The 27,363-nt window shown below is 42.3% G+C and overlaps 1 protein-coding gene across 10 annotated transcripts in view; it reads right to left on the reverse strand.

Annotated features, from left to right (window-relative positions):
* Positions 1-27,363, reverse strand: part of ncam1b (neural cell adhesion molecule 1b) — a 62,614-nt gene that overhangs the window by 5,012 nt on the left and 30,239 nt on the right. For 3 of the 10 annotated variants that reach the window (XM_077541578.1, XM_077541584.1, XM_077541585.1), the window contains exons 7-20: positions 27,202-27,362; positions 26,167-26,309; positions 24,904-24,927; positions 16,633-16,662; positions 12,174-12,324; positions 10,051-10,238; positions 9,128-9,224; positions 8,876-9,046; positions 8,376-8,504; positions 7,644-7,676; positions 5,105-5,229; positions 4,431-4,611; positions 1,789-1,987; positions 544-660 (exon numbers count right to left, since the gene is read on the reverse strand). In XM_077541578.1, coding sequence (XP_077397704.1) covers positions 544-660; positions 1,789-1,987; positions 4,431-4,611; positions 5,105-5,229; positions 7,644-7,676; positions 8,376-8,504; positions 8,876-9,046; positions 9,128-9,224; positions 10,051-10,238; positions 12,174-12,324; positions 16,633-16,662; positions 24,904-24,927; positions 26,167-26,309; positions 27,202-27,362 — 1,749 coding nt within the window. Of the gene's footprint in view, positions 1-543; positions 661-1,788; positions 1,988-2,154; positions 3,790-4,430; positions 4,612-5,104; positions 5,230-7,643; positions 7,677-8,375; positions 8,505-8,875; positions 9,047-9,127; positions 9,225-10,050; positions 10,239-12,173; positions 12,325-16,632; positions 16,663-24,903; positions 24,928-26,166; positions 26,310-27,201; position 27,363 lie in introns of those variants that run through there. The other 7 variants (XM_077541579.1, XM_077541580.1, XM_077541581.1 and 4 more) reach the window with 7 other exon arrangements.

The raw sequence follows: 27,363 nt of genomic DNA on the forward strand, positions 1-27,363 counted from the left end.
AAACGACACAAAAGCAACTAAAAGTCAAGGACGACGACAAAAAAACAGAAAAGAAGAAGCAACTATTATTGAGAAACAAAAAGTCATGCTGTGAGTTGGACATTAAAGGGGGCGGGGTTTGCATCCCATACACACAGCGACATGAAAGAGAACTGCCTGGCAAGGCTGGAAATCCAGCAGAGAACTAACCACCCACGCAGAACGAGTACCAGTGACAATGTTGTGTCGGCTTTACTGGCCTTCTTCGTCTTTGCGTGACTTTTACTGGTATTGCTTCAACATTGGATGATCACACAGTAAAACAAACCACACGCTCTCAATGGACTCCACTCAAGAATGACCAGAACTTGTCCGAAAGAAGTGCATGAAAGCGGGTCAATTTTTGTCCTGGTGGTGGGGGGGCGATAAAAGTGAATTCTTGGAAGTGGAGTGCAAAGTACAACAACTGATAAGAATGTTTAAGAGCAGCAAATGAAGAAGAAAAAGGAAAAAAAAAAAAAAAAAAAAAAAAAAAAGGTTTGTGCGGCTGTCAGTTCTACTCACTCTGGCTCTGTGAGGGGCGTGGTTTCGTTGGGTTCTGTGGGGCCTGCTGCGTTGTGATTGGCTGTGCACTCATCTTCCATTCTGACTTCCACGATGGGTTCTTTGGACTCGTCTTTCCTGTGGACACATACACGACAACATCCTTGTCAATAGAGCGACTTACATGGAATGGAAAACAAATCGCTGCTATCTTTTGGTCACAGATGTGCAAAAACTGTTAACCACTCATTTGCATCAAAGTACATGTTAGGCCACTGATCATTTGGATGTGATGTAACCACGTCCGTCATTCACATAGACCGTTTTTCAGTGTTTTGACGGACATGATGAACGTTTGTTGATGGTTCAAAGCACACTTCTTCCTAACTTAAAATAGGGGCGACACAAACCCTGTCACATTTTTCGGATACAGTTGTTCACTTTTCGCGGCCTCACTGTTTCGCGTTTTTTTTTTTTGGTACAATTATTTTTTTACAGTAATGTACCTATTTTATCAAATTTATGAAGGTTTGAACATTGAGTGTTTAAACAAGAGAGAAAATGTAAATGCCTCGATGAGAAAAGTGTATAAACTGCGTGGTGAGGGGTTTTAGAGCCTTAAAACATTTATAATAAATGTAAAACATAAAGCTAACTACTTAGCGGATTTCATTTATTGCGGGTATTTTTTGGAACCTAACCCCAGCGGAAAATGAGGGAACACTGTATTTTTTTTTTCTTTTTAAAATTTCACTGTAATAAAATTACTCTTTATTGGTTATAGATCTATATTTGTCCGCCTATCTATATAGTAACAAGCAGTTATTAGATGGTAGAAGGTACAATTAAATAATGTGCGTATCCAACTGTACTTCATGCCGAGTACAACCGAGTAAGTCCCGTTTTCTTGTGGTTTTATCAGCTTTGTGCTCAGCTTATACACTAAAGCAATTTTTGAGTAAAATGAGACGCGATCATCAATTTTTCAAGCATTTCGACTTTTGTAACTTTTGTTTGGCGTGCTATGATATTTTTTATTTTTTTTTCATGGCATGGCCACTTGGGGGCAGCACAGAAACACAACTAAAACAAGAATAGGAAAATCCAGTACCAGCTTGAGTCACAAGCAAAAAAAAAAAAGAATTTAAGATGTACTGCATATGAAATGAACAACAAGGTTGAGTTTCGAATTATTGTAACTGACGCTCTTTCATTTACTCATGCTTGAGTATTTATTGCAACTACAATTGTGTGGCGCCCACTTACATGAATGCGGCTTTGCCCTCCTCCAGGTCTTTGCCTTTGGCGCCGGACGCCGACTTGCCGCACAGGCACATGATGAGGCCGCACTTGTTGACAAAGTAGCACGTGACGTCCACGGCCAGGAGAAGCAGGACGAACGCCACCACCAGGATGCCCGCCCACAGCATGATGCCCACCGGGAACGCCGCCTCTTCGTCCAAATCTGACACCGACAAACGGTAAGGACACCACAGGACGGAACACACAGTGCGTTAAGCCAGACATGCATAAACACATCTGCTAATTGCTTCAAAGAAGAAACGACTCACCTGCCGCCGATGCAGTGTTTTAAACATGCGGGATGCAAAAGGGCTCTCAATTAATCACATGTTTTCAACATAATGTATTTATTTGCTGTTAGATGTGAGATCGTCAAATATTTATCTCAGGCATTTTGTTTGCAGACACGTTAATGTAAACAGTGATTCCCAACCATGCCGTAAGTCGTCACACAGTGATAATTGGTCCCCCCAAAAAACATTTGTTGACTAATAAAGTATCTTGGTTGCCATCAACGTCTAGTGACAGGCTCTTCCACTTCATGGCAAAATTTACATAAGTAACCTCGTTATCCACGTTGCCGTTTATACAGCAAAGTGAGTGATGGTACCCACACGCTGACTACGTTTGCATGCCGCCAATATTCATGTTAAGGTTGAAATGACGGGTTCTGAAACATTTGGGATAACGGAGTTACTCCCGTATAAACGGCAATTTGAATTTGTTTCCTCCTCCGCTCCAAAAGGGATGTTCTGTGCTATACATAAATTCCGCCATGTTATACACAATGTGGCATTTTCACTGTTGACAGAAACAAACATGAGATATTTATGTATTCAGGTTAGACCCCTTAAGCGAGTGGCAACATAAGATGGTGGCACATGCACATAGTTCCTGTTGTCAAAAGATCGAGATATGTATTTCTTGAGAATTGAGCATGCACAGAAGACAAATCAAACTTTTGATCAAAGGAGGTACGACGATCACATTTAATGACCAAATATGCGAGTTTGAAAGAGGTCATCGAGGGGTCATATTCCAACCCAAATAACATATTCAGGTTTTTGTGCGTGTTTACATGGCCTTTCAAAATCTGAATATTGACAATATTCAGGTTTTAAAAGGATATTATTGACTGTATGTAAAGGTGGTCAATGTGTGAACATGTTCATAAATTGTATGAAGTTGATATCGTTACAAAATTCAGAATATATACTCTTTGTGTCGGTAATGTGCCGTGAGAATTTTCTAATTTCAAGGATGTGCCTTGGCTAAATAAACGATGGGAAACACTTGAGTAAAATACCGTTTGAACACAAATGACACTCTTAAGACAGGCGTGCAGCTCCGTGTGAAAAAAAAAAAAGCACCCTTAAGTTAACATTGTAGAAAACATGGTTAGGTATTCCCAAACATTTTGACATGCAGGAGAAATGTCACATTAAAGCACATACAGCATATACACTAGTCATATATAATTAGGCTTGTTCCTGTTAGCTGTTTTTGTTGCTGTAAAAGTTAAGTCGCTCTTTACAATAATGTACATCACACTTCAGTGAGCAATACAGTTGAGCAGTCACTCCCGTTTTTTTAATAATAATAATAAAAACACTCTAGTTGTTGAGAAGCTGCTCTAGTTTGTTGCTGCCAACTGTCACTCATCTACACGCGGCGCCTCACTGCCAACATGTGCAGGATTTGAGGGGGGGTTTATGTTCCACTGCCTTTGGTTCAGTTCTGTTGCGAAGACCACACCATGCACGCACACATACACGCGTCTGTCACAGTCTGCTTTTTTTTTTGTTTCTTTTTTTTTTTAAAGACAAGTGTGCGCGGAGACAGCCGGGCCACTCTCACGCGGTTTCACGGGAAGTCGCCGCCAAAACTACGAGAGCAGCAATGCGGTGATGACGGACAGGATGAGCGAGACCACACAGCACGTCACGGACGGCGAGCCCTGAGTGGCTGCGATGACAAAAGTCCGGAAGCGGGTCGGAGATCAGGAACGGTGGGAGGGGGGGAGGAAAAAAAAGGATGAGGGGAGAAAAAGAGAAGGGATGGGGGGAAAAACAGGAAGAGAGAGTGAAAATATGTCGACTGAAAAAAAAAGAGGTGAAAACAAAGAAAAGAAAGGGGAGGGCAACAAATTGAAGTGAAAAGCACAAAGCGGGAAGATGTCTGATGAATGGACAAGATGGTGTCGGAGGGGCACGGACACCTGATTAGTCAGCTGTTAATTAGCACAAACTATCTGCCCTCCTTCCACCGTTAGACTGAAGACGATGCCGGTTATTGGTGGGGGGGGGGGGTTAAGTAGCCTGGCCCAGTTGTGCAGGAGCAAACTCAAGCTCATTTAGCGATGGCTGTCAAAGCTTCCAGTGGGGAGAATTCTGCCGGAAAAGCACTTTTTAGCCTCGCCGCTGTCAGAGGAAATCTATTTTTTCCAGCCCTGTAGATTTATTGAGTCGTCATTTTTACCTTTCAGGGCAAAAATAGAAGGTGAGCTTTGAGTGGTGCTCCTCGGTGTGTTTGTGTTTAGTTGCGGTGTTAAAGTGTGAGCGAGCGAGCGAGCGAGCGGGCGGGCAGGACGAATGGAAAGCCCCTACCTGGCATGACGGCCGGCTGGACCGACGTCCTGATGGCCATGCTCGCCCGCTGCGACTTGCCCTTCTGGTTCTCGGCCACCACCGAGATGTCGTAATCCGTGTCCCACTCCAGCCCGCTCAGGATCACGTAGTCGCTGTCGCTGGGCATGCGGATTTCGGGTTTCCACTGCGCCGACTGAATCTGAAGGCGCACGCAACACGTTTGGGGTTTTCAATCGTGGTTGAAGCCAAGTTTTAGGGATTCAGATTTAGAGTTTCAATTGAGGAGTATGATTTTCAATCTTGTGTTGGATTTTCAATTTAGGCTTTTAGATCAGAGATACGGTTTCAATCCATGGCTTGGTTTTAAAATTGAAAGGTTATAGTCTCACATTGGGGATTGTCTACAGGTCAGGGTTTCAAAATAGGCTCTAAAACCTGGGTTAGGGATTCTAACCGTGGTTAAGAGTTTTTGGCTTTCAAGACTGTTGCCAAACTCAGGCTTTGAACTGAAGCTGGCATTAGGGTTGTCAGTGATGATTTCAAACACTCCAATATCTTGTTGGTGTACTACCCGCAAGCAACTTCATATTTGTCCTCACTTGTCACTTCCTGACACTTGTACTGTTTTTGTGGTGAAGACCACAGCGCATGCAAGCTTGATATCCACGATGCTGCCCTTGCCTCATACTCACCGGCTTGAAGCGGACGAGGTAATGGAGGATGGGCAATCCGCCGTCGTCCTGCTTGATCCAGCTGACTTTCAGGGAGTTGCCTATTGGCTGAAGCGCCCCTTCCAGCTTGGGAGGACTCGGATTTCCTACAGGCAGGGAGCAACGGCGATGTGAACATTTCACAGAAAGAGAAAACAAATAAATAAAATATTCCCGACCAGTGAGATGGGTTATTCAGGAAGGTTAAGCGTTTGGTCTTTAGAAGTTAAGATGACGGTGGAAAGTTTCACAAAGCGTCCGCTCTCTTTGTTGTCGTGTTCCTTTTCAGGTCATTGGCCCTTCCTTAGAAGCTTTGCCTCCAGATGGTGGAGTCACACTCATTACGAAATGACACACGGGTGCGTGATCTTCTAATTCAGTCTGAGTGGCACTCAAACGGAATCCAGATGACTGACTGATATAAGGACGCCCCAACACGCACACACACAAACATTCCAAGCCTCCAGAGCTTTTTACTCATTGACTGCAATGTTTACAGCACAACAAATTAGCACTGGATGACATGTTTATGCTACTTCGCCTCGGTGCGCGTCAAGATTTCGGTAAACAAAGGTTAAATGCAGCACTCAGATTACTAACAAGCTTGCAAAAGTTTGTCATCGGAGTTAAAAGACAAATAGAAGAAGGTGTGGTTAGACTTGATATTCACACTCAGTCCAAGCTGCAAGCGACGGTGAGGCAATGAGTTTGTTAGGAAACGCTCTCGGCATGAATACTAAAAGCTTCTGATTTGAGAACCAGAGCAAACTGTGGAAAAGGGAGTCACGTTTTTGTAGGGAGAGCTTTAATTATAGTGGAATGACCCCCCAAAAGTGTTTTTCTCCCCTGGAAAAACTATACCTCAAAAGTCAAACAAAGCTGCATTTCTTTTTCTATTCTGAAATGTACTGGGATCTAGGAAAGCATCTGGCTTTGCAGTACAATTACATATGAATGGATTCACTTTATTTGCATTTTATATTGTTGTACAACTAAGGAAGAGATTGTTTATTAACATTGCCAGTGCAGTACATTTAGGTTTTAAATGGATAGACCCATCGAGCCATTTTCTGCAGTTCATATTTTTCCCAGAATGAATTTGATAACTTAATTATTCATGTACAATTAATACCTTAAAAATTATTATTATTTTTTTTTTCCCCACTTGCTGTCGACTTAAGATGACATCACAGATGCTGAGGAAGGTTACAACCAATCATAATTCAGTTTGCTGGTCCAAACCCAGAAAACAGGTAAGCAGTGATTGGCCGTTACCTACTTCCTCAGCACAGGTGATGTCTTCTTCAGTCGAGAGCAAGTGGGAATATTTGTTCTTAAGGGAAGTTAGCAAATTCATTCTGGACAAAATATGAACTTTTTACTGCAGAAAATTGCTGACTAAGTCAAGTATCCCTTTAAGATGGTAGCTGTCTGGAACTCATTACTTTACTTGACGTTGCAATTAGGGAAAACTATTTTTTGTTATTAGAACACTATTTGACTTTGGACGTTCTGCTGCAACATTTCCTCCAGATGAGCTTAATAGCGGTGCATCCCTCAATAACAATTTCAAGCGACGCTGATAAACATCGCCAAGGTAACCGGCTCTGGCTCTCATTAATCCCGCCAAGACGGACGCCTACTCGATTTGATTAATGGCGTTTAGTTCCAACTTTGCTACGTGTCCGCTTAGAAGCAATTAATGCGGTGTTTAATAGCGCCGTACACCGATTAAAGTAATCAGTCTCAACGTCAAGTTTACCTTCTGCAGAGCGCAGGGGGGGGCGGTCGTCACGGTGCCATGCAAGCAGAATAACAGTCACATGAATTGCGCATGTAAGGGGAAGGGGGGGACGACAAGAGGCGTGAAGAATAGAGCATAGGACACATGACTAGCATGCTAAAACTAGGTGGGATAGGAAGGGTCTCGAGCGTGTGTGAAAAGGGCATCAGACGTCTTAAAGTGCACTTCAGAGCAACTGATGAGTCACCGCTGAGGGGAACAATCCAAACAGTCGGCGGCACGCAGCTGAACCCAGAAGAGCGATGTTTGCCTTTTGAAATGGAACACTTTGTTTTAATTCATCACTCTGATGTTTAGTAATTCACACAGTGCTAATCGGATGCTCATTACTATTCCCATTGGGATACATTTTGGGTGGGGGGATGAATGTCATACTATGTCGTCAATGCAGCCTCCTTTTACAAAGAGATCTCACAAAACGGCCGCATCAAAAGATCTGGCATTTATCCAGGCGGGATTTTGTCGCAACAGTGTACTTTCACATAACAACACCGCATCCCCAATCAGTTAATTGGATGATGCCGTTGCCAAATCAGATGTATAAAAATACATATTACCTGTGAGTGGTGAGCCTGTAACACATATGTGGCATCCATGTTGTAAAAGGGGGCTTTAAATCTACGTCTTACCAAAAAACTAATACACTTGGCTAATTTGTACATTTGATAGAAACTAATCTGCACAAGCTACTCTAATCATCCACACTACAGAACAAACCTGTGTCTCCTGAGAATAAACCAAAATCGTCATCTTAAGACAAGGGAAAAAGACACAATGGTAATTAATCATCTGCACTTCCTATTAGACTTAATGAGGCAGTCAAGGTCAAGATGAGGTTGAGTTGCACTTCTCATGAAAAACGCTTGAAATATAACCTAATGTTACTCAAACACTATTCACATCCATTGCAAATGTGAAGGAAAACACTTGTCAATTTGGCTTTAGTAAGCACTTAAACCGCATGAGTGTCTAAAACAAAACAATCCCTAATTGCGTTGATGAGTCAACTGTTTGGTTTAGTGTCTTCTCCTGCCACCAGAGGGTGCTAATGGCTAAATAATAGCATCTATATTGACAGTGCATTTCTTCTTGTGTTGTAATTGATATGGACCAAGTCACATTCATTGCGTGAGCCTAATGAAATGCAAATGTTAATTCAAAATGGAGTGTGGTTGTGTCTACAAAGTGGTGGTGAAAAGGGGCCGGTACGAGTTGAGAGTTTATTAGAGCAACAATAACCATGATGACCTTTAGCTGTGATGTATTGTAATGAAGGTTTGTTTTGTTTTTTTTCCCCTCAAAAGGTGGTAACGCCTGATTGTTTCACGTTTTCTGTCATTTCTTTACTTTGCAACATTGCTGTTTGACAGCTGTGTTTTGATGTTTGTCTTAGTCCAGATAGTAAACTGTCTATTTGTCAGGTCGATGTTTGTCAGGTGAGGAACTTACGGACTGGCTCCGTCTTGAAGGTCTCCACGGGGCAGCTTTCGCCTTCCCCTTTGCCGTTGATGGCAGACATCTTGACTTCATATTTGGCGTCTGGTCTCAGGTCAGTTATGGTCACCTCACCGAAGGAGCCTGACGGTGTCAAAGTTCATGGTCAGCAGGGCAGAGGGTAAATTTTGGTCTCAGAGTAGAAATATCTCATGGTTGTACTTGAGATCATGGAAGAAAGCGCCAAACCCCCTTTAAATGTTTACTGACTTGAAGTCTACCATGGCGGTTCAGTTCATATGGTTCAGTTCCAAGGTTTTATACATTTCAAGACATAGTTTATTTGTATTTTTTTCTGTCGGAATTGATTTGGAATGCCACCAGAGCGGGTGTGGGCAAGAGGGCAGACAGAGAGACGAAAGAGAACAAACCAAAGGACAACAGCAGCAACACCACCTGCTAATTGTACACGCGGCCAGATGGAGCGGGAGGAAAAAAAATCCACTTCATCATACCATCTTTGAGCTCATAGATTCTCTGCGACCAGCTGCTTCTGCCTTGCATCCTCCACGCTGCTTTATACTTGAGCACGGGGACGCCACCGGTGGACTCGGGCTCCTCGAACTGAACCAGCGCGGTGGTGGAGAAAGGTGACACCTCATTGATGAATGGAGATGATGGCACCTCTGTGGTCAAATGGAGGACAGGAAGTGAGGTGAAGAAGAGAGGAGCAAGCTAGATTGGATTTTTCCTTTTCTGGGACTGACCGGCTTGAACGAGGACAAACTCTTTGGCCTCTGTGCCCATCTCATTGGAAGCGGTGCAGTTGTAACTCCCAAAGTCATTCTCAGATGCCGGCGTCACCTGCAGAGGGGCAAATTGCAGTCGTCCATCCCAAATACAGGATTGTGTTCAGTGTTCGTTATAGTGTTGTTGTGTTGTTGTTTTTTTGCTGATGTACTAGACCAAATACTGCCAAATTTTAATTGCATCGGCAAGTATAAAAATGAAGGCTTCAAAATTGTGAAAAATTAAATGCTGTGGGCATGTGAAACATGGCCCTGCTGCAAAATGGATGCTACTTCATCGAAGAATTTTTTTTTTCCATGCCTACTCAATCCTACATGCTTGTTTGAGCCATGAAAATATATCCAATTATTGCCTCCGGTGGCTGAAATAAATCCCACCATGTTGTCGTGGGGCTTTCCGCGCCACAACAAGACACGCTAGCTCCCAAGCTAACAGCCGTCCGAGACTATTGCCATTGTTTGAGAATAAAAATTAAACTGAGCTGCTACTTGTGGCATCCAGGCAACATTGGATACTAATGACTGATGCAAATGAAGGCATGCAAGACAGCTTAATTCATTAATTAATGCTACATCTACACTATTACATACTCGATAATTCTTACTCTATTATGCGTCTGCACTTGCAATTATCTTCAAACTTGAGTACGCATTTTAAGACAAATATTTGAATTGATGTTACACAATAAGTTTAAATGTTTAAAGAGTGAGGGTCTGCAAGATATTCCCCAGTGATGAACAGGGGTTCACCGTATTCTATTTTTATTAGTTGCTGTGGATTTCCCGCTGGTGAATTATTCACTGTACAGAGTCTGAAAGAAAAGCTCATGAAATCCTGATGACGTAAAGAGGCGCCATTGAAGAGCGCGCCCCGGTCTTACCTGGAGGTAGCTGGCGGAGGGCGATCTGAAGATCTTAATGTTGCTCGTGTTAGCGTTGGGCAGCGTCAGTCCGTCCCGCAGCCAGGCTACGGTGACCTGGCTGGGGTGAGCCTGCACCTCACAGCTGATGTTGACGGCGTTGCCCTCCCAGGTGTACACCGCCACTTCGCCGTGGATCTTAGGGGCGTCTGGGGAGAAATATGTCCGATTGTTACGCTCCTAATCTCGAGGGTGTAACGACGCTTGAAATGAAAAATGCATCCGTGCACTTTTATAAGATAGGAATATAGACGCCACGGTGTATTGTCACACTAATACTATACACTCGGAATGGTGAAATAATGACAAAAACACCAGATGAAAATGATTTCGGTTATTGCAAACATTTCCAGTGACTGCGTTTCCAAATGGGTTGGCTTGATTGAATGGGCTAATCACATTCAGCGTGTTTGTAAGGCAGCCTATAGCGCTGAAGTTATCTTTGATGCAAAATGCATAAATTGTCAACCCAGGTCCTCTAATCATCAAACTGAGACCAGCATTCAAAGCATGCTTTTGAATCACAGTGATGCATCAAAGCCATACACAGAGAAATAAGGTGTTTTTTTATTTTTTTATTTTTTTTTATTATTTTTTTTTAACATGCACTGACGCACACTGCATTGCTAAATTATGAAGGGTTTTAAAGCATTTTCACTGTTTTTGATCCCTCAAACAGTTTCTTCTTAGGAACTATTCACATCAAAACCTTCATTTTACACAGATTTCTGCAAAGGATGCCTTTTACATAGTTGTGGTTATACTTTCTCATCTTCCAAGTTGGGAATAGCGGGGCGGCAGCTGTGTTGAAAAAGTCATATCTACTGCGCTTTTGTGTTAAAAGCGATTTTTTTTTTTTTCCCCCGTCAAGTCCTTTATTTCATCATAATGCGTGTAAATATCATATTGCAGGACTTGTCGCTGTGTGAAAGTGTGCACACAGTAATTTCCCGCTCTGTTGCGGTCTGCGTGAAAGGCACAGGCTGAGAAATACCACATGTACAATTTTGCATTACAGATGCGAGTCAGACAATGTAAAACTGTTCGACTTTTTACGTGGAATAGTAAGATGGAAGAAAAGCAGTAAAAATGTCATCTTTCAGAGGCAGAAGGGCCTTGGGATAATGCATGGGGGGTTGCACTTCCATCGTTAAGCGAACACATCGACATTTTCATCCCCCCCCCCCCCCCCCTTTTTGCGAGAGGAAGGGGTTGAGAAATGTCAGGGCGTAATGGAAGCAAGGAGCCGCCACACAGCCAGCTGTCGGATGAAGAGCTCTGGGCGACAGGCTGCATATCTCAAGCCCCTCCGCCAGGTTAGCATCACTTTCGACAGCACGCTGCCGATTTTGCAAATTCATGTCATGTGCTGACAGAAAAAACGGGATTACGGTTCTGCTACCACCCAAAAACTTCAGGTCAAATCAAAGCAGCTGGGAATCCAACATCTTCATGATATTGGAAGTAACTCATTGGTTTGTTGGACCGCCCTTTTTTTTTTTTCTTCAGGCGCGCAATTAACTACAGTAGTTTTGCAGCAACGCAAGAACACATTGCACAAGAAGACATGCTCAGTTCCCCTGATACTGAACTCATTGACTGGCAGCCATTTTCACTGACGCAAAAGAAAGTTTAGAGTCTCTTCTTACATCAGGAAAAAAAGTTCATTTCTGTTTCTGTTTTGCAGCAATTAGCATGAGAATGTAGTTTCATCATTATTCTGTTTAAAACTGTGGGGGAAAACAGCTGTTGCAAAATGGCCATGGTTGATGTCTTATACTCTGCTGCCCCCTGCTGGCCGTTTTTGTAATAACTACCATTGCTTCAGCCATTCTCTTCAGTTCAGAGCCTGCATCAAAGCCTCCTGTATTATGTAAACGTATAAATACTTCTTTGGGACACTGGTAGCATTTAAAATAGAACATATTTATAGGTCTTTGGGAGCAAATTAGTAAAAAATTTTTAATTTCATTGTTTCACCTAGACTCAATTTTAATTCAAATATTTACTACTAATAAATTAAATAAAATAAACTTGGTGCCATGTCAGTATGTTGACGTGAGATCAATACAATGAATACTTACAGCGGACCTCCAGATATGCCACCTGGTCATCTTCCCCGATGGCACTGCGCGCCGAACACAGGTACTGCCCGGCGTCGGTGTACTTGACGTACTTTAGCGTGAGGGAGGAGACGCGAGCGTCGCTGCGCACCACCACGTTCCCATCCTCACTCTGAACAGAAGCAAACAACAGCCCGCTTAAGGAGACGCCACATCCATCAGTCACATGCCTTATTCATATGGCCCGTAATGTCGAGGAGACATTTGATTACAGAAAAAAAGGCAACAGATGTGGAAACACAAGAGCACAGTTGACGGTAGCGGGGAGCTGATCAATAATTCATGACGGGGAACCATGCGGAGCTTTCCACTCGCAGTGCTTAGCAACTTGTGACAGCGCCGCTTCACCTTAAGCCAGCTTTTACGTTGCTTTCGTTCAGGGTCATTTGATTTGATGATTTCGATCGCGATCGCTTGTCATGATCACCTCGGCACTGATTTGGCAGCCAACGCTTTCCAAAATGTGTGTCAAATTCAGCGAGGGAGAAGAGCGCGTTGCATTCCGAGCCAGGGAAATGACAACAGGCAGCTGGCTAATGAGTTATGTAAATGACTTCCCCACTCGAGAGATGCTATCTTCTTTCATCGACACCTGACTTGAAGCAGCTTCCCCACCTTCGGGGTCAACAAGCGCCACTTCAAAACGCCCCTCACAAGATCGGACTACAGTTTGTGACACCAGCCTAATGATAACAGTAATGCCTGTAACAACTGTTTCTCTGCAGTTAAGACGGCAAATAATTGCCTCCCACCAGTCCTGATAATTGTCGTTTTATGACTTTGCCCGCGTTCGTTTCATTTTATCGAGCTGCAAATGACAGATGATGAATTGTCTGAGGTGCTGCCTTTTGTCTGATCGCCGCGCTTGGCGAACCTTAAGCTGCCAATCCGTATTGTTGCATTTAATTAATGGATTTGGGACGCAACGTTGATGTATTTATTTTTTTGGTGGATTGTTCATTTTACAAGGTGCGACAGCAGCAAACCACCCCAAGCAGCTCATTTCCAGCTCCTTTATTTATTTATTTAAAATTTTTGTGAATGACTCCGGTCCAAGCTGCAGGCAAAACAATGCCACGGATGCTTTTCCACATACTGATTGAGGAGGCAGCCTGGGCGGCCATGTAAAGAGAGACTCTGCTAGTTTGTATTCCAATTGAATAGGCTACGCATGTCTGCAGCATTCATTATGCATCGCGGGAAGAAGGGACTGGAGCAACGCTTATATAACACAAAGGCCTTTTCTTCTGACCCCGGTGCAGAAAACATTCTCCGTCGAACGGCGCAATTTGGCAATGCTACGCGGCCCGATGCACAAGTCTAAATCTGGCAGTCATTTAGTAAATATTGATTATTTGTTTTGAGCAACATTTTTTTTCTCATTTTCCTATTAGAAACGTCTTGTTGAAGCTCTATGTAGGACTAGAAATCACGCAGGTACGTCCTGATATAGCGGAAAGGGGACAAATCTATTCAACTACTGAAACCCAAGCTTCTGTTTCAGCAGCATTTATTTAAACAAATGCCTATTTTATAATGCTACCTCCCGAAACTATCCCAATCAATATTAGGGATGTCAAGGTAATTGTTTGTTTAATCAATCTCATGACTGCATCCATGCAGCATCATTCCTATCAATACGTTACTGGCATCCAAACAGGAGTTGAGAATATTCTGAGAGTAATACTTTCAAATAGCGATGGGCAAGTACGGGCTGATACTCGGCCTTATTTCAAGGAATCGTACTCATGACGGAAGCCAATACCAGTATTGGCCGCCCTCTTGTGGCTGTTTTACCTTCAGGAACTAGAAATTCAAATTTAGAAGAATAGAAAATTGCCATTAATTGTATGAAATTATAAAGGAAAAAACTTATTATGATTAAATAGGTCTTTCTTTAAAATTGTCTTTTAATATTATGTATTAAAAGTACTAGTGGTATCAGTACTTGTTATCATGAGTACTCGTTGAAAACCCATACTGGTATCGGTCTAAAAAAAAGTCCTTATCTATTTACCTCATGCAATTTACAAAAAAACAATTACTTGGTTAACTGATTAATTCCCCCCGTAATAAGCAATTTTGCTTTAAATTAAAGTAAAAAAAAAAAATGCAGCTTTACTGAATAAAGGAGGCCTTTATCTGAGGTGTGGTGTTTATTCACTGGGACATGGCATCCACACTCCGGTTTAAAGCAACATCAAGACTATTAGCACCTCCAACAAATAAGCAAAAGCCACAGCACGTTTTCTTTTGCTTTAACTGCGTAGCAGGCAGAGACACTCCGGGAACGTCGGAGCGTGAAATCGTGAATCCACTACGGGACACGTTAACTTCACGTGTCACCAAACCTTAACTGGCCCGCCCGGCGTATGGAAGAAGGAAACGCGCTCCCGTCTGCAGCGTGACGCATTTGCCGCTAACATGCTCTGCACGCACACAACACTGTTCCGTGCCCATAACTCTTCTCCCCCACCGCCTGCCTTCTATTATGGGATGTCTACACGCACACGCACGGTGTAGGTGCACTAGAACATTATGTCATTCTATGTCTGATGACTTTCATTTTGCCCACCCCTTCATGTAAAGCAATCACGGTCTTGTCGATATAACATTGGGTAAATTCACACCTCTCAAGCACTCCTTGGCAGAAAGAAAGCAAACCTCCATCGGTTTGTGACTTCAATAGCAACACGGGCCAAGTGTTTACACAAACCTTGTGATTATCGCCGCGCTTGATGACAAAACGTTCCCTCCTCGCCGCTAGTCTCAGACACAACTGCAGGTGATCTTTGGGCACCACGTGATCATTACTGAATGAATGTCCTTCCACACACGCACACAAAAAAAAATGGCCGTGCTTTTTTTGGGGTGCCCCAAGCATCCACTCATTTCGCTTCTGCCTCTGGCCTACATAAAATCAATATTTGATGTTGACGTAAACATAGCAGTGAGTTCATCGCCACTACTTTGGTTGAATATTAAAACAAAATGAGAGAATTCTGTTTTAATATTCAACCAAATTAGTGAACCACATCTTGATTCTGTGTTCAGTTTACCACATAAATAAATATGTTCTGTACTTCTATTTACCCCATGCAGAAATCATTAGATCAAGCAAGTTGCTGGCAGATTTTCCTTTTGGCATTTTTATTTCTTTCACCAACAGTCGCTGGCTGTGATGCATCGAGGCAGACATAACGCGATGGAAAAGATATTGGCACAGCACTGGGGGAGATAGGACAACGTGCCAACGTTGGACTTTTCTTAGTAAACTCAACTTGCTGCCCATTTAATAGATTCTGCAAAAGGTGGCGCAACACCACTGATAGGAGAAATGAGATGTAGTCGCGGTAACGTTTGAAAGATTGAAGGATAACGTAAGCGATAAAAAGGGCTGCTTATCTGGGGTAAAAATGAGAAACAGCAAAACAAATCAAGTCTTTTTTGAATAGCTCCCAAGTGTAATGGTAACTAAAAAATGAAAACTGATGTGCAAAAAAAGCACAATTCAAAGTTGTGTGATGCATCATGTTTTATTTACTAAAGCACTCTGAGTACTTATACAGGGGATCCTCGGTTTATGATGGTTACGTCGCATGCGCTTTTGAGGTCACCAATAGCATGTAATGAGCTACTGTAAGATGAAGAACGCACACGAAGTTTCTACCATACTTACGTTTTCCAAAAAAAAAAAAAAAAAAAAATGTACTTCCACAACGCAAGCTTTTGTAAACTCAATGCAAGAACCCTCCTGGTCTGCTCTGCAACACATCCTGTCAAGAGTCAAACCTTCAAAGTAAAAGCATGCAGTACAGTAACAGTTTTACCTCAATTGGCCCCATGATGGCTTATTTAATAGTGACACAATAAACGAGCACCAAAATGGAGTGCAACAGCCGCCATGTGGGCTAAAGTGCATGTTTATTTTGAAAGATTGACTTTTGACAGGATGTTTTACACCCAGGTCTTGCTGAGCAGACTCGGTTTGTTGTCTGACAAACCCCTTTTCAGACATCACAACAAAACATTCAGTTCAGTGCTAAGCAATATGATGAAGGTGAGAAACGTGATGGAATTCAAGAAAAGACTCCTAGCAAAGATAATGATGTAAATTATTATTGTTATTATCCTATGAGAAATGTTGCTTTGATTTTTGTATGATTCAATTTTAGTCGGACTGTCTAGAATGGATTCATCATGAAAAATGAGGGTCCACTCTATAAATCAAAGTGAAACGGCCTCATACACAGCGAAAAAGTTACGCCGCCCCCATTGTGTTCCTACTCTTCTTCCCGACTTTTATTTGAAGGATTTTCATCTGCATCCATCCATAATCGCATTCGACTCCCCTGACGTGGGAGATGGATGAGTGTAAGGAGGAGAGGAAAAAAAAAAAAAAGTCATGCATTTAGAATACCTTGTGCTGCTCAGGACGAGTCCATGATGCCTGTAGAGGACAGAGAGAACAACAAACAACAACAACAAAAAAGAAGCACAGTAATTCTTAGAAGGCAATCCTCGTGCGGGTTAAAAAAAAGAAAAAATAGCTTTGTACTGCAAACGTCATATAAGCATTAAGTGCTATGTGTGTGAGTGTGTTTTTTTTTCTTTTCTTTCCATCTTTAATACCTGAGCTTGAATGCTGGATTTGGCTAAAACAGACTAGCACAGCCGTGGTGCAGTTCGATGCTTTATGTCAACTATTGTGTGACAGCAAAGGCTTGGATTTGAAATATTTTCCGTAATCCCTTAGTATGTCCTCTTTGGAACAACACTGCGTCTAAGCTCCTTTAAGAAGCACGTCTACCGGTGACACGATAGCACAAATGCTTTCAAAGATAAGATTAAAAAGGTCTTCAGTTTATCGGGAGGCAGCGTTAAAAAAAGTGGTGTCAATGATCGATTCGCCATCCGTTTTCTTGCAGCTTTCGTCATCAGATAAAGAAAGATGTGCTACATTTGCTTTTTAAACCATTCACAGCGACATTTTTTTTTATTTTAAAGAATACGTGAAACTGAACAGGTAATATCCAGCCTCTTAAACTAGCCCTTGGGGCCCATTTTGTTATTTTCTACAACCATTAAATGTTGGTCATTACTTGAGCTAATCCTGGCAGCTAAGGATTGTATTCAAAGTCTGAATGCTGTATACATTGTGAATTGTAAGAGGATTGCAACAATGTTTACGCCACACATTAACTCTCCCTATTATGTCGACAGGAGTATTATTATGTTGGTGTTTATTGTCCAGTCATGCAGTTATGTATTCTGTCGACATTTCATTACAAGAACATGCTGGATAATTTAGTAGCCATCATATTGAAAAGTAAATGATTTGCATTTGAATTTACAAGTGTTTATTATTTTTTTTCAAGAAAAAAAAAATACAGTAATTCCGCAAATAGTGCCAAAGGGGAGGTCTTTAGTGATAGAAACACACTTTTTATACTATAAATATTAAACAATAGCTGCAGTTTGTTTTAGCAGACATGTCCAGGAGTTTGAAATAAAGACACAAAATATCGTGGAGCGAGCACCTGTCAGTTGACTGGAACGCTAATTTTCGGGGCTTGTTAAAAGTCCACACTTGATTTCATCTGAGAAAATTACTTTGTTAGCAACATGGTTCAAATTAGTTCAGCCGCTGACTCTTGTGTTAACAATTACATTGCCCAAGTGAGGTGATTGAAGCTCTTACCTATTTTTTGTTTGTTTTCTGAGGGGAAAATGAAAGCATCTTTTTGATGGCTATTTTTCACAAGGGTATGACTTGGCAATTGGGGCACAACGTCAATATTTGCAGAAATACGGTACCATCCATCCATTTTCTTGACCGCTTATTCCTCACAAGGGTCGCGGGGGCTGCTGGCGCCTATCTCAGCTGGCTCTGGGCAGTAGGCGGGGGACACCCTGGACTGGTTGCCAACCAATCGCAGGGCACACAGAGACGAACAACCATCCACACTCACACGCACACCTAGGGACAATTCGGAGCGCCCAATTAACCTGCCATGCATGTCTTTGGAATGTGGGAGGAGACCGGAGTACCCGGAGAAGACCCACGCGGGCACGGGGAGAACATGCAAACTCCACCCAGGAAGGTCCGAGCCTGGACTCGAACCGGAGACCAGAAATACGGTACATTATGAAAATGACTATGGAAGAGACTGCAATGCGAGTATCCATATTTTGCAACCCGCTGAGAAGAAAGGCTTATGCGCTACCTCAGGACAACATGCTACGTCCATTTGAAATGACACAAATACACAGCTAAATAAGACGAGAAGCTTTGCAGAAGGCATGCTCGGAGGAGAACGTGTTAAAGCGTGAAGATGAGGTGCGATGGCTCGTGTAACAAGGAGAATGGCAAACAGCTCTTTCATCAGGTGAAACGGCGAGGAAACTTCTGGCGTGAACGCAATTTGCTGGAATAATTGTCATCCCAAAAAAAAAAAAAAAAAAAAAAGCGAATAAAACTATCAATGAACTCACAGCCTGAGTCCCACCTTCATTAGTCGCACGTTATAAATGCAGTCCACCGAGGCCGGGTAAACTGCACTCTTTAATTAAGTCCTTCAACTCAAAACTAATATATCTGAACTGCCACACAAATATATCTGTAAGTCTAATTAATGAAGTGTTTAACGTTGTGGGTCAGCGGGATTTTCTAACTTGTAAATAAACTGCAATGAAAAATCGATACCCGTCACTGTGCAAAAGTCTTGCACCACCACTAGCTACTACTTTCTTGCTTTAACTACGTTTTCCACAGCCATCACTCTGACATATTAAATTAGCAAAAAAAAAAAAAGGAGGACAGATGGAGGTGTTTACAATGACATTAATTAGGGTTCCATTCCATTTAGCTTTAAGAGAGGCAGCTCCCTGCTAGTCCCCAAGTAGAAGGGAAGGTCGTAGTAAATATCTGCCACTTTTGTCTTGTAAACTGTGTTGGTAATCTAATAAAGACACAAAAATTAATTATTTACATCACTGTATGATGACAAGAGTGTATATCACCATTTCATAAAAAAAATCACAAATCTTATTAGACAGATTGACAAATTATAGACATTTTTTTTTCAGTTCTTTTTTTTGTTGCCATATTAGAATAGTGTAATTGCACATCCACTACAGTAGGTGGCAGTGACAGATTGTTTTAGAGTGCACAGAAAGTATTAGCTTCTCTGCAGGGGTGTATATAGAACGATTTTTTATAGACAATTGATATTCTTATACTCATGGCGAAAAGTTGGGGGTGCTAAATATTTACTTCTTTCTTGAGAGAATAGAAATAGAACCACTGCATTATGTCAAAAATGATACAATTTGCTCACTATAGCATTGCTTAAACCCCAAATGGAATGGTGGCCTCATGCAGCAGGTTGTATGTAGTGCGTTGTCGAGCTACGACAGAGTTATTGGCAGCAGGCAGAGTCTGTCCTGTAACATCGCAGTGAAACCTTGCACATTAGCGCAAACAGCAGTTAGCCGCGTTGTCACCGCCGCGCTGCAGAAGAGCTATGGCCCTAATCTGCCAGGCGGCCTAATAGCGTGGAACATCAGCACCTCGTCCGCGCGCGAGGCGCCGGCGCTGCACTGCAGAAGCACTGCATCACTGTCATACTGTATGTGTGACGCATGTTTGTTTAAGACAAAATGAACAGCAGCAGATGGGGACGAACAAAAACAAACAAAACAAAGATGTGATAATTCTACGGGAAAAAAATCATTGCGACGGCTCTGCCGGGACTCTCTTGTTCTCCTCCCCCATTGAGAATTATCTTGTGTTGTTGTGACGTGAAGACGGCAACCCTACAACAAACCCTCATAAATGTGCAAAACCCTGACCGCGTTTCAAGGCCCCCTGACTGCCACAGACCGTTATGAGTGCTGTCGTTAAGGAGCAACAACCTTGCATCGCGACGTTACCGAGCATTCGGGCCCGCGGGAGCCTTTTGTTTCCAGAGAAGACAACAATTGCACAATCGGAGCTTGCCTCTGAAGTCCTTCTGAAACTGCTGCCACATTAATGGGCTTTAGCCTTTCATTAGCAATCAAACAATTCCTTTTCTTCCCGTCTACGTGCTGTTTAATTAGCGATCTGGATGTTGGAGAAACCAGATAGGAATATATGTGTGTGCGTCTATGTGGAAATGAGGCTAAACGTGTTCATTAATACTCAAATTTTCCATCACTTTGTACTAGAATAGTCGTTCTTAACCTGGGTTCGATTGAACCTGAGGTGTTCGGTGAGTCAGTCTGAAGGGTTCAGTGGAGATCAAGACTGGGTTCTTAAAAGAAAACTGCAGTGGTTGTTTTAAAGTGCTCCATAATTATAGTTGAGTGGTGGGAGCCAACATCCTAACTGCATGATTTGCAATGTCAAGTTGAGCAATTTTCACCCAGCACAACTTATCGAGTAAAACTAAAGGAACATTTCCTTCAACTGCATGGAGACGGGGAATACAAGAACACGCTTTCTGAATTCAAGGTGAAGAGAGCCTGGTTCGATGAAAAGGCTACTCTCTCTGTTCATTTTGTTCACCAGTATACCCATGCCTTGAATGTGGAAGAAATAAAAATAATAAAGAAGGGTTTTGTGAATGCACACAACTGGTGGGTTTCAGCACCTCCAACAAGATTAAGAACCACTATGCTACAATAGGAATTTAGTACCTGGGGGGGAAAAAAAGAAAATGAAAAACCATCAACTGACGACAAATTAATTTTCCAGAACGTTATCCAACTGTGCTTGTTTAATCTGTTTTCAAATAATCAAAACAAAGTGCTAATAGCTGTACGAATAAACAGCATAACTATCTCATCGATAAGACTCCTGCTGAGGTTGTCTGGACAAAGTAGTTTTACTCCACAATTTTAATTTACGTAATCACTGCTTTTACATTGTGAGATCTAGTAATCTCTCTCCTAATCCTCATAGGGGGCGAGCTTCGCACATCTGTTATCAGACAATGCCGACGCTGAATACCGTGGTGTACAACTCTAGTAAAAAAAAAAAAAAAAAGGATTTCTGGGCCCTAACTTTTACAGTGGAGGTCTGCCGTGAGAACAGTTGAGCGAAGCCAGACAAAGACGTCTTTAAGCGAGAGAAACAATGAATCTGTCAGAGCGCAGCAGCTGTAACTCGAGTTGCTTTAGTTTTTGTCCTGTAACAAAAGCTGCATTACAACCCGAGCCACTGTGGGGTTGCTGAGGGGGGGGTCATGTGGGGGGGACGACTTCCCGTCTGCTAACTTGGAATGCTCTACTCGCCACATTCAGATGAGTTAGGAACATATGAATGAATAAAGGCATGTTTTATGTCACTTGGGTTAACCAGAAGGAAAATGACCTCTGGAGCACCTCTTGCTGACGAGACAAATGTTAAACGTCCATCTTGCTGTGATTTGTCTGTCTGAGAAACATCACATGAGAATCGATATGCTTGCGAGATGAGCAGACTCCTCAAGGGCGGGGCAGACAACGGTTGTCTTGTTGCAATCGAACCTTAGACTGGAAACGTCTGCCTTCAAAATCGTATGCCCCATTTCCATTGTGCCGTTCTGATGTGGCTCGATTTGCCACAGTTTGTGGGAGTTCGGTTTCCCACATCCGAATAGTAACTAACGATACAGGAGTGACTTTTTTTGAGGGCAGCATTGCAAGCAGAGTGGAGACTGTATACATGTAGGAGTGTGTTGCTGTAACAGCATTAGCGAGTAGGTACTATCAGCCTGTTTACCTTTTTAGGCTAACTATAATAAGGCTTTTGCACGTCAGCTTTGCCATAGACTCAAAATTATCGTATTTTGATCGAAATTATCGTACACCCGTCATAACCAAAATACACTTATGTATTATTCTTATTATTATCATTATTATTATTATTATTATGTCATACTTACGACAGTCAAATATAGTGATTCTTGTGTTTAAAAGTGCTCACTGCTCACAGACACTCAGGGCTTCGTTGCAGGTTATCGTCACTGATCTGTATATATTGCCCGTTTGGGAGCGTCTCCTGGGGGTGGGCACTTACCATCCAGCCAACCAATGCATGGACGTCATTTGTTTCTCATCCTCAGCAAAGCGCAATTGGCTGGCATTATGAGAACAGATACCTTCAGGGTTCGCAAAAAAACTGGCAGTTTCAGTTTTGCCGGCAATAATACGAAATGGTCAAATTATCATACATTTGGCATTATTGATCGCACATCGTACAGTGGGTCAAATTATCGTACAAATACGATATTTATCATACACCTGGCAACACTGTTGCACGTGGGCCGAGGCATGTTGGATGGAGGGTTAGAGACTGAGGGCAAGTTTCATGTTACCTGTTCAGTGAGGCACTTTAGTATGAAAGGTGTCACTGAAGTGTATAAATAAAGCTCTGTGTTGATATTGATACCATGCAGTGGAAAAAAAGCATTAGAAATAGCTAACTCTAGCCCTCAACTAATGTGTTGTTGCGGTAAAACCACTATAAAAATAATGTGCCATAACCCCAACCACTTGCCATGAAGGACGTACAGTATCTGCCATTTTTGTATCATTGATGTTAATGTTGCTAACTAAATATATGCCTTGTTTTTTGTTTTTTGTGCACAAATCACGGCAACACTATTTATCAAGCTAAACGGTAATTGTAACCAAAATGGTAGGACCTTGAACTCATCTGAGGTTCACCACATTGTCCGTCCCATGTGAGTCATTCCAAAGAGACTGAAAACTCCTTCAAACGAGAAGCTAATTAGCTTCAGTGTTCAATGCAATGCACAGATGCACTGGCTTTTCAACGTAGTACAATCAACCCACACGCTCTAAAATCAGCCAAATTGGATGCGCTTTCATTGGATGCAGCCATTCAGGATGAAATACAGCTGTTGTGATGAATACAGATGGTGTGACAGACGGACATCAGATGAACAGAACAAGACAACCAAACAATTAGCAGCCACTTCTCCGTGCGTCTTTTTCACCCCACTTTCTGCTCCCTTGTGAAATATTTCCAACTCGAAAGAGACATGTCGGAAATAATCCTGCTACTCAGCTAAACAACAGGGTCATTGATGGGGCTGCTAATCGTTTCTTTGAGGCCGTACTCGAGATGCGCAAAACACACTGTCGCCACTGTGCGCCGACAGCCGCATGTGACTGCAACTGGTCGCTGCCTGTTCCGTTTTGCAAAATTCATTCCCTCGGGGGCCGCGTCTAGATTTAATCTCTGCAGCGGCAGTAAATGTTTTTAAAGCCATAAAATAGAGATCTTGGCAGCGCATTCGGTATTAAACACTGGTCACTTTAACTCGATAAAATGGGAGGTGTGAAGCGTTAAAGTGCGACAGTGCGCCTCTGCACCGTGGGCAGAGAGAAAACAGGCATATCGTGACGTGCGTCATATGGCGGCAGTGTTCTTTTTTGCGTTTGGAGTGCGGTGCAATCTATTTTTGATGATCAAACGCTCGCCCTTGTGAGCCTGACAGGTGGCTGTAAAAGCACTGTACTTCTGTTGTCCACACATTGAAACCAGCTGGAAAAAGGAAAGCTTCAAAAAAACATCACCTTTCCAGGCCACCACTGATGTTGCCATTTAAGAAGAGGAGCGTTTGACTCTCAAAAGACAGATGGGAAAGAGCGACACTTATATACGGTCCATTTGTGTTGACCATGACAACGATGTTAAACCGTCTAGACCAGGGATTCCCAAACTGCGGTGCAAGACTAGAATGTATAAATGGGGGCTCTGATATAACAAAGACACATACATTTAATTTGTTTTTACTTAATATTTACGGGATATGTAATGAAATCACAAAACTCAAAATACTTTCACAAAAAAAAATCACTTCATGGATCACTTTTTATTACTTTGGGCATGTTTTGCGTGATTAAACCTGCCTTTAAGAGGGGATTTGTTTTGAGTGTTTTTTTAAGGGTATTTGCAGGAGGTAAGGTGGTGTGCCATCTTTGTCGGGATGGTGGTGGTGGTGCGTGAATGAAAAAGTGTACAAAGGATGAAAAACTACAAAACTGGCTACAAAACTGTGGTGTATCCCTCTCGGTGGTGCACATGGTTAAAAGCGTAATGGTGGTTCCACATTTCCAAGGTGTGATTTTTATTTGTATTTTTTTTCCACAAAAACTAAGCATCTAATAAATGAATTTTAGGCTTTCTAATTTTGAAAGACAGTTTTCCAAACATATTAATGGTGGAATGAAATAATAATTACTCATTTCCACTGTGTGTATGTTTTTTTTATAATGCTGTTAAATATTAGAAACAATTTAATAACAGAAGCTAGCTTTGGATGCCCAGCTTGAGGTAGCTTTTAATTAGCATTTGGATCATGTTTGCGAGTAGTGAGTTAATTGAAGTTTTGGAAATGCTGGTCTAGACAACTACCGTATGGAGATGACCGTGAATGAGGCAACCTCATGCTACAAGATTGAGAGTGATCAGGAGACAAGAGAAAATGGTGTTTCACTTTTTTTTTGTTACGTGACGACAAACCACGCAATTTCATGCTTCTACGGTAAGACTATTTGACGGACTACACTTGGAGCGCATGCAAGCAGTCGAGTTTTTCTCGGAACTTCCAGCAAAATGGGATAACTGGATTTCAGCTGAAATCTGGAGGCGCACTTTGCCACAGTACACTTGTGTGCCACGCCGATTTCATACCTGATAGATCCTGTTTAGGTGTGCCTGTAGGGAGAGAATGTAGCGCATGTAATGGAGCAGCTCCACAATCCCGCCACCAAGTACACCATTCTTTCAACATTTTCCCCCTCATTACGTCGCAGCCATAGCGAGACCCTTGAGGAGGCGGGCCGCATGGGCTTTTTGAGGATGACAACAGGCAGGTGTTTATTGTTTTTGATGATGTGACCATTAAATATTATGGGAAAATATTGGTCAAGATTAATGGAAGTTAGCTCTTTATGAGTGTGGTGCGAAAACAAATTGCAAAAATGCATTCAGTTATAACCTAGAAGCGTCAAATGTAGAACCCTTTCAATCACTAGCATGAGGAGAGCAAAATGTGATTGAAAACGCTAAATGAACACTTTATCATTCAAGCGCTCATTGTAGCAAACACAATACGAAGCAGACGTGGAGTTAAATCACAGGCCTGTGGATTGAATTGCATTGGGGAAGCGAGGAATTCGGCTGGACTTTCTCGACATTTGGGAACGTTTAAGTAGAATCTAATCTCCACGTCGGCAGTTGAATGCAGTATTGTCGAGCTAATTGCGTGAGATCCGGTGGGCCATCTCGAAGGAGACGCTTAATTTGGTGGAATTAATGGGCGATGCACAAACTTCACGGAGTGCTTTGCCTGCACATACCTGCACTTGATTACTTGAAAAACAGGTCAGAGGTACAGAACTTATCTGTCCTGAAGCCACTAGCATCTTGCAGTCGGTCATTTCTGTGTCGGGGTGTCCCAATTTCATGACGACTATTGACTAATCACCTCATGTTCTTTTTGCCACTTGTTGCTTTGGTTGTTTGCTGATATATCCTTATTAAAGTTACATGTCAAAGGATTATATATTCAAGTTAAGAATAGTCCTTTTCTGCAAATTATTCATTGTATCACACTAGTTCAGAGTGGATTTAAAAAGATCAATTAACTTTGTCATCAAAGAGTCTTTCCCAAACTTCTTCAGCTCTAGTCCCAATTTTGGCTCCTTCCTTGGAGCCAAACTTCCAAAAGTCTATCATCTATAACATTAACACATGATCTACATAGGCTCAATATAAAGCGGCACAAAAATGTGCATGAAAAAGCCCTTGCGTACCTAAAACAGCTGGCATCTTTTTTACGGGCAACCTGAAACATTTGCTTCCAGTAATCTGTCATCCCATAAAGTATCTAAATCAGACCACTAAGTGTAATTTGGCGGGCATGATAATTTAATAGTTGCATTTGTGCTTTACCTGCTCGCCGTCGGTGAAGACGCGGTTGCCATAGCTCCAGCTGATGGTGGGCGTCGGATCCCCCGAGGCTTCGCAGGTTAGCGTGACCTGCTCCTCCATCTCGGAGGTGCTTTGGTTTACAATGTAAGTGATCTTAGGTTTGACTGTAAAACACAACGCGGAGAGTGAGTGCTGGATTTGGGATGAGTTCAAAGTGAGGATGAGAAGCTTGACGTGCGAGGGGGAGGCGTCGAGGCTAAACCGTAATAAGCTGTCTATTCCGAGCAGAAGCAAAAATATGATAACCATGCGAGGATCCAAACTTTAATTCATGTGACAATTACGACTGTATTAGAAGGCTTGGCTTCTATTTATGTTTACATTTCACCAAAATGTTGGTGAGGAGTTTTGAGGGTGATGCTCGCAAAGTAAATTAAAGCGCTGCTTGTGAAGCATGAAGTTGTTTTTTTCCTCCTCACACTCTGCGGAGGATGAACACATTGTAGCATTCCTACGCTGTCACACAATAATACTCAGCAGAGACGTATTTGCAACTCAGTATTAAAACTGCATGAATAGCTACCGGTAATTATTTGATGAACAGAGGAGGAACTGCCTTGTTTCTGATGTCATTATATAAAATGTTTGGATTTTTTTGTTTTTTTTGTTTTTTTTAATGACTATAATACTAATCTACAAGGAACAACAAACTAGCATTGGTGCTTGTGTGGGAACAGAGGGAAAAAAATGGCTCAACGAGTACTGGCACTGGCGCAGCAACGATTTGAAGATGCCAATTGTGTTTGAATTTGAGGATATTTATAGGCTGCAGAGGAGAACACACGAGACAATATGGCCAAACGCTTCGACTTTGCATTATTAGCTATATTTTACTGGACAAGTGCGAAGGAAAAACTACACCTTGTCATAAGAAAGACACGTGGCATATTATTGCCTCCCCTCACCTCCCCTCCTCAACCTCATTCCCACACACTTTGAGCTTTAACAGTCTGTTGTCACTTACTCACATATCGCAAAAGAATATTCTCCACTTACCAAATACTCTCAGACTGAGCTCCTGCTCCGTTTTCCCAGCCTTGTTTTTGGCGATGCAGGTGTACTCGCCCTCATCGAGCTTGCTGACGTCCATGATGGACATCTCCGAGCCGTCCTCATTGAAGCCGTACTTCTCGCCCGCCTCCAGAGTGATTTGGTTCC

This window comes from Festucalex cinctus, chromosome 13 (assembly GCF_051991245.1).
Source record: "Festucalex cinctus isolate MCC-2025b chromosome 13, RoL_Fcin_1.0, whole genome shotgun sequence".
Taxonomy (NCBI): Eukaryota; Metazoa; Chordata; class Actinopteri; order Syngnathiformes; family Syngnathidae; genus Festucalex; species Festucalex cinctus.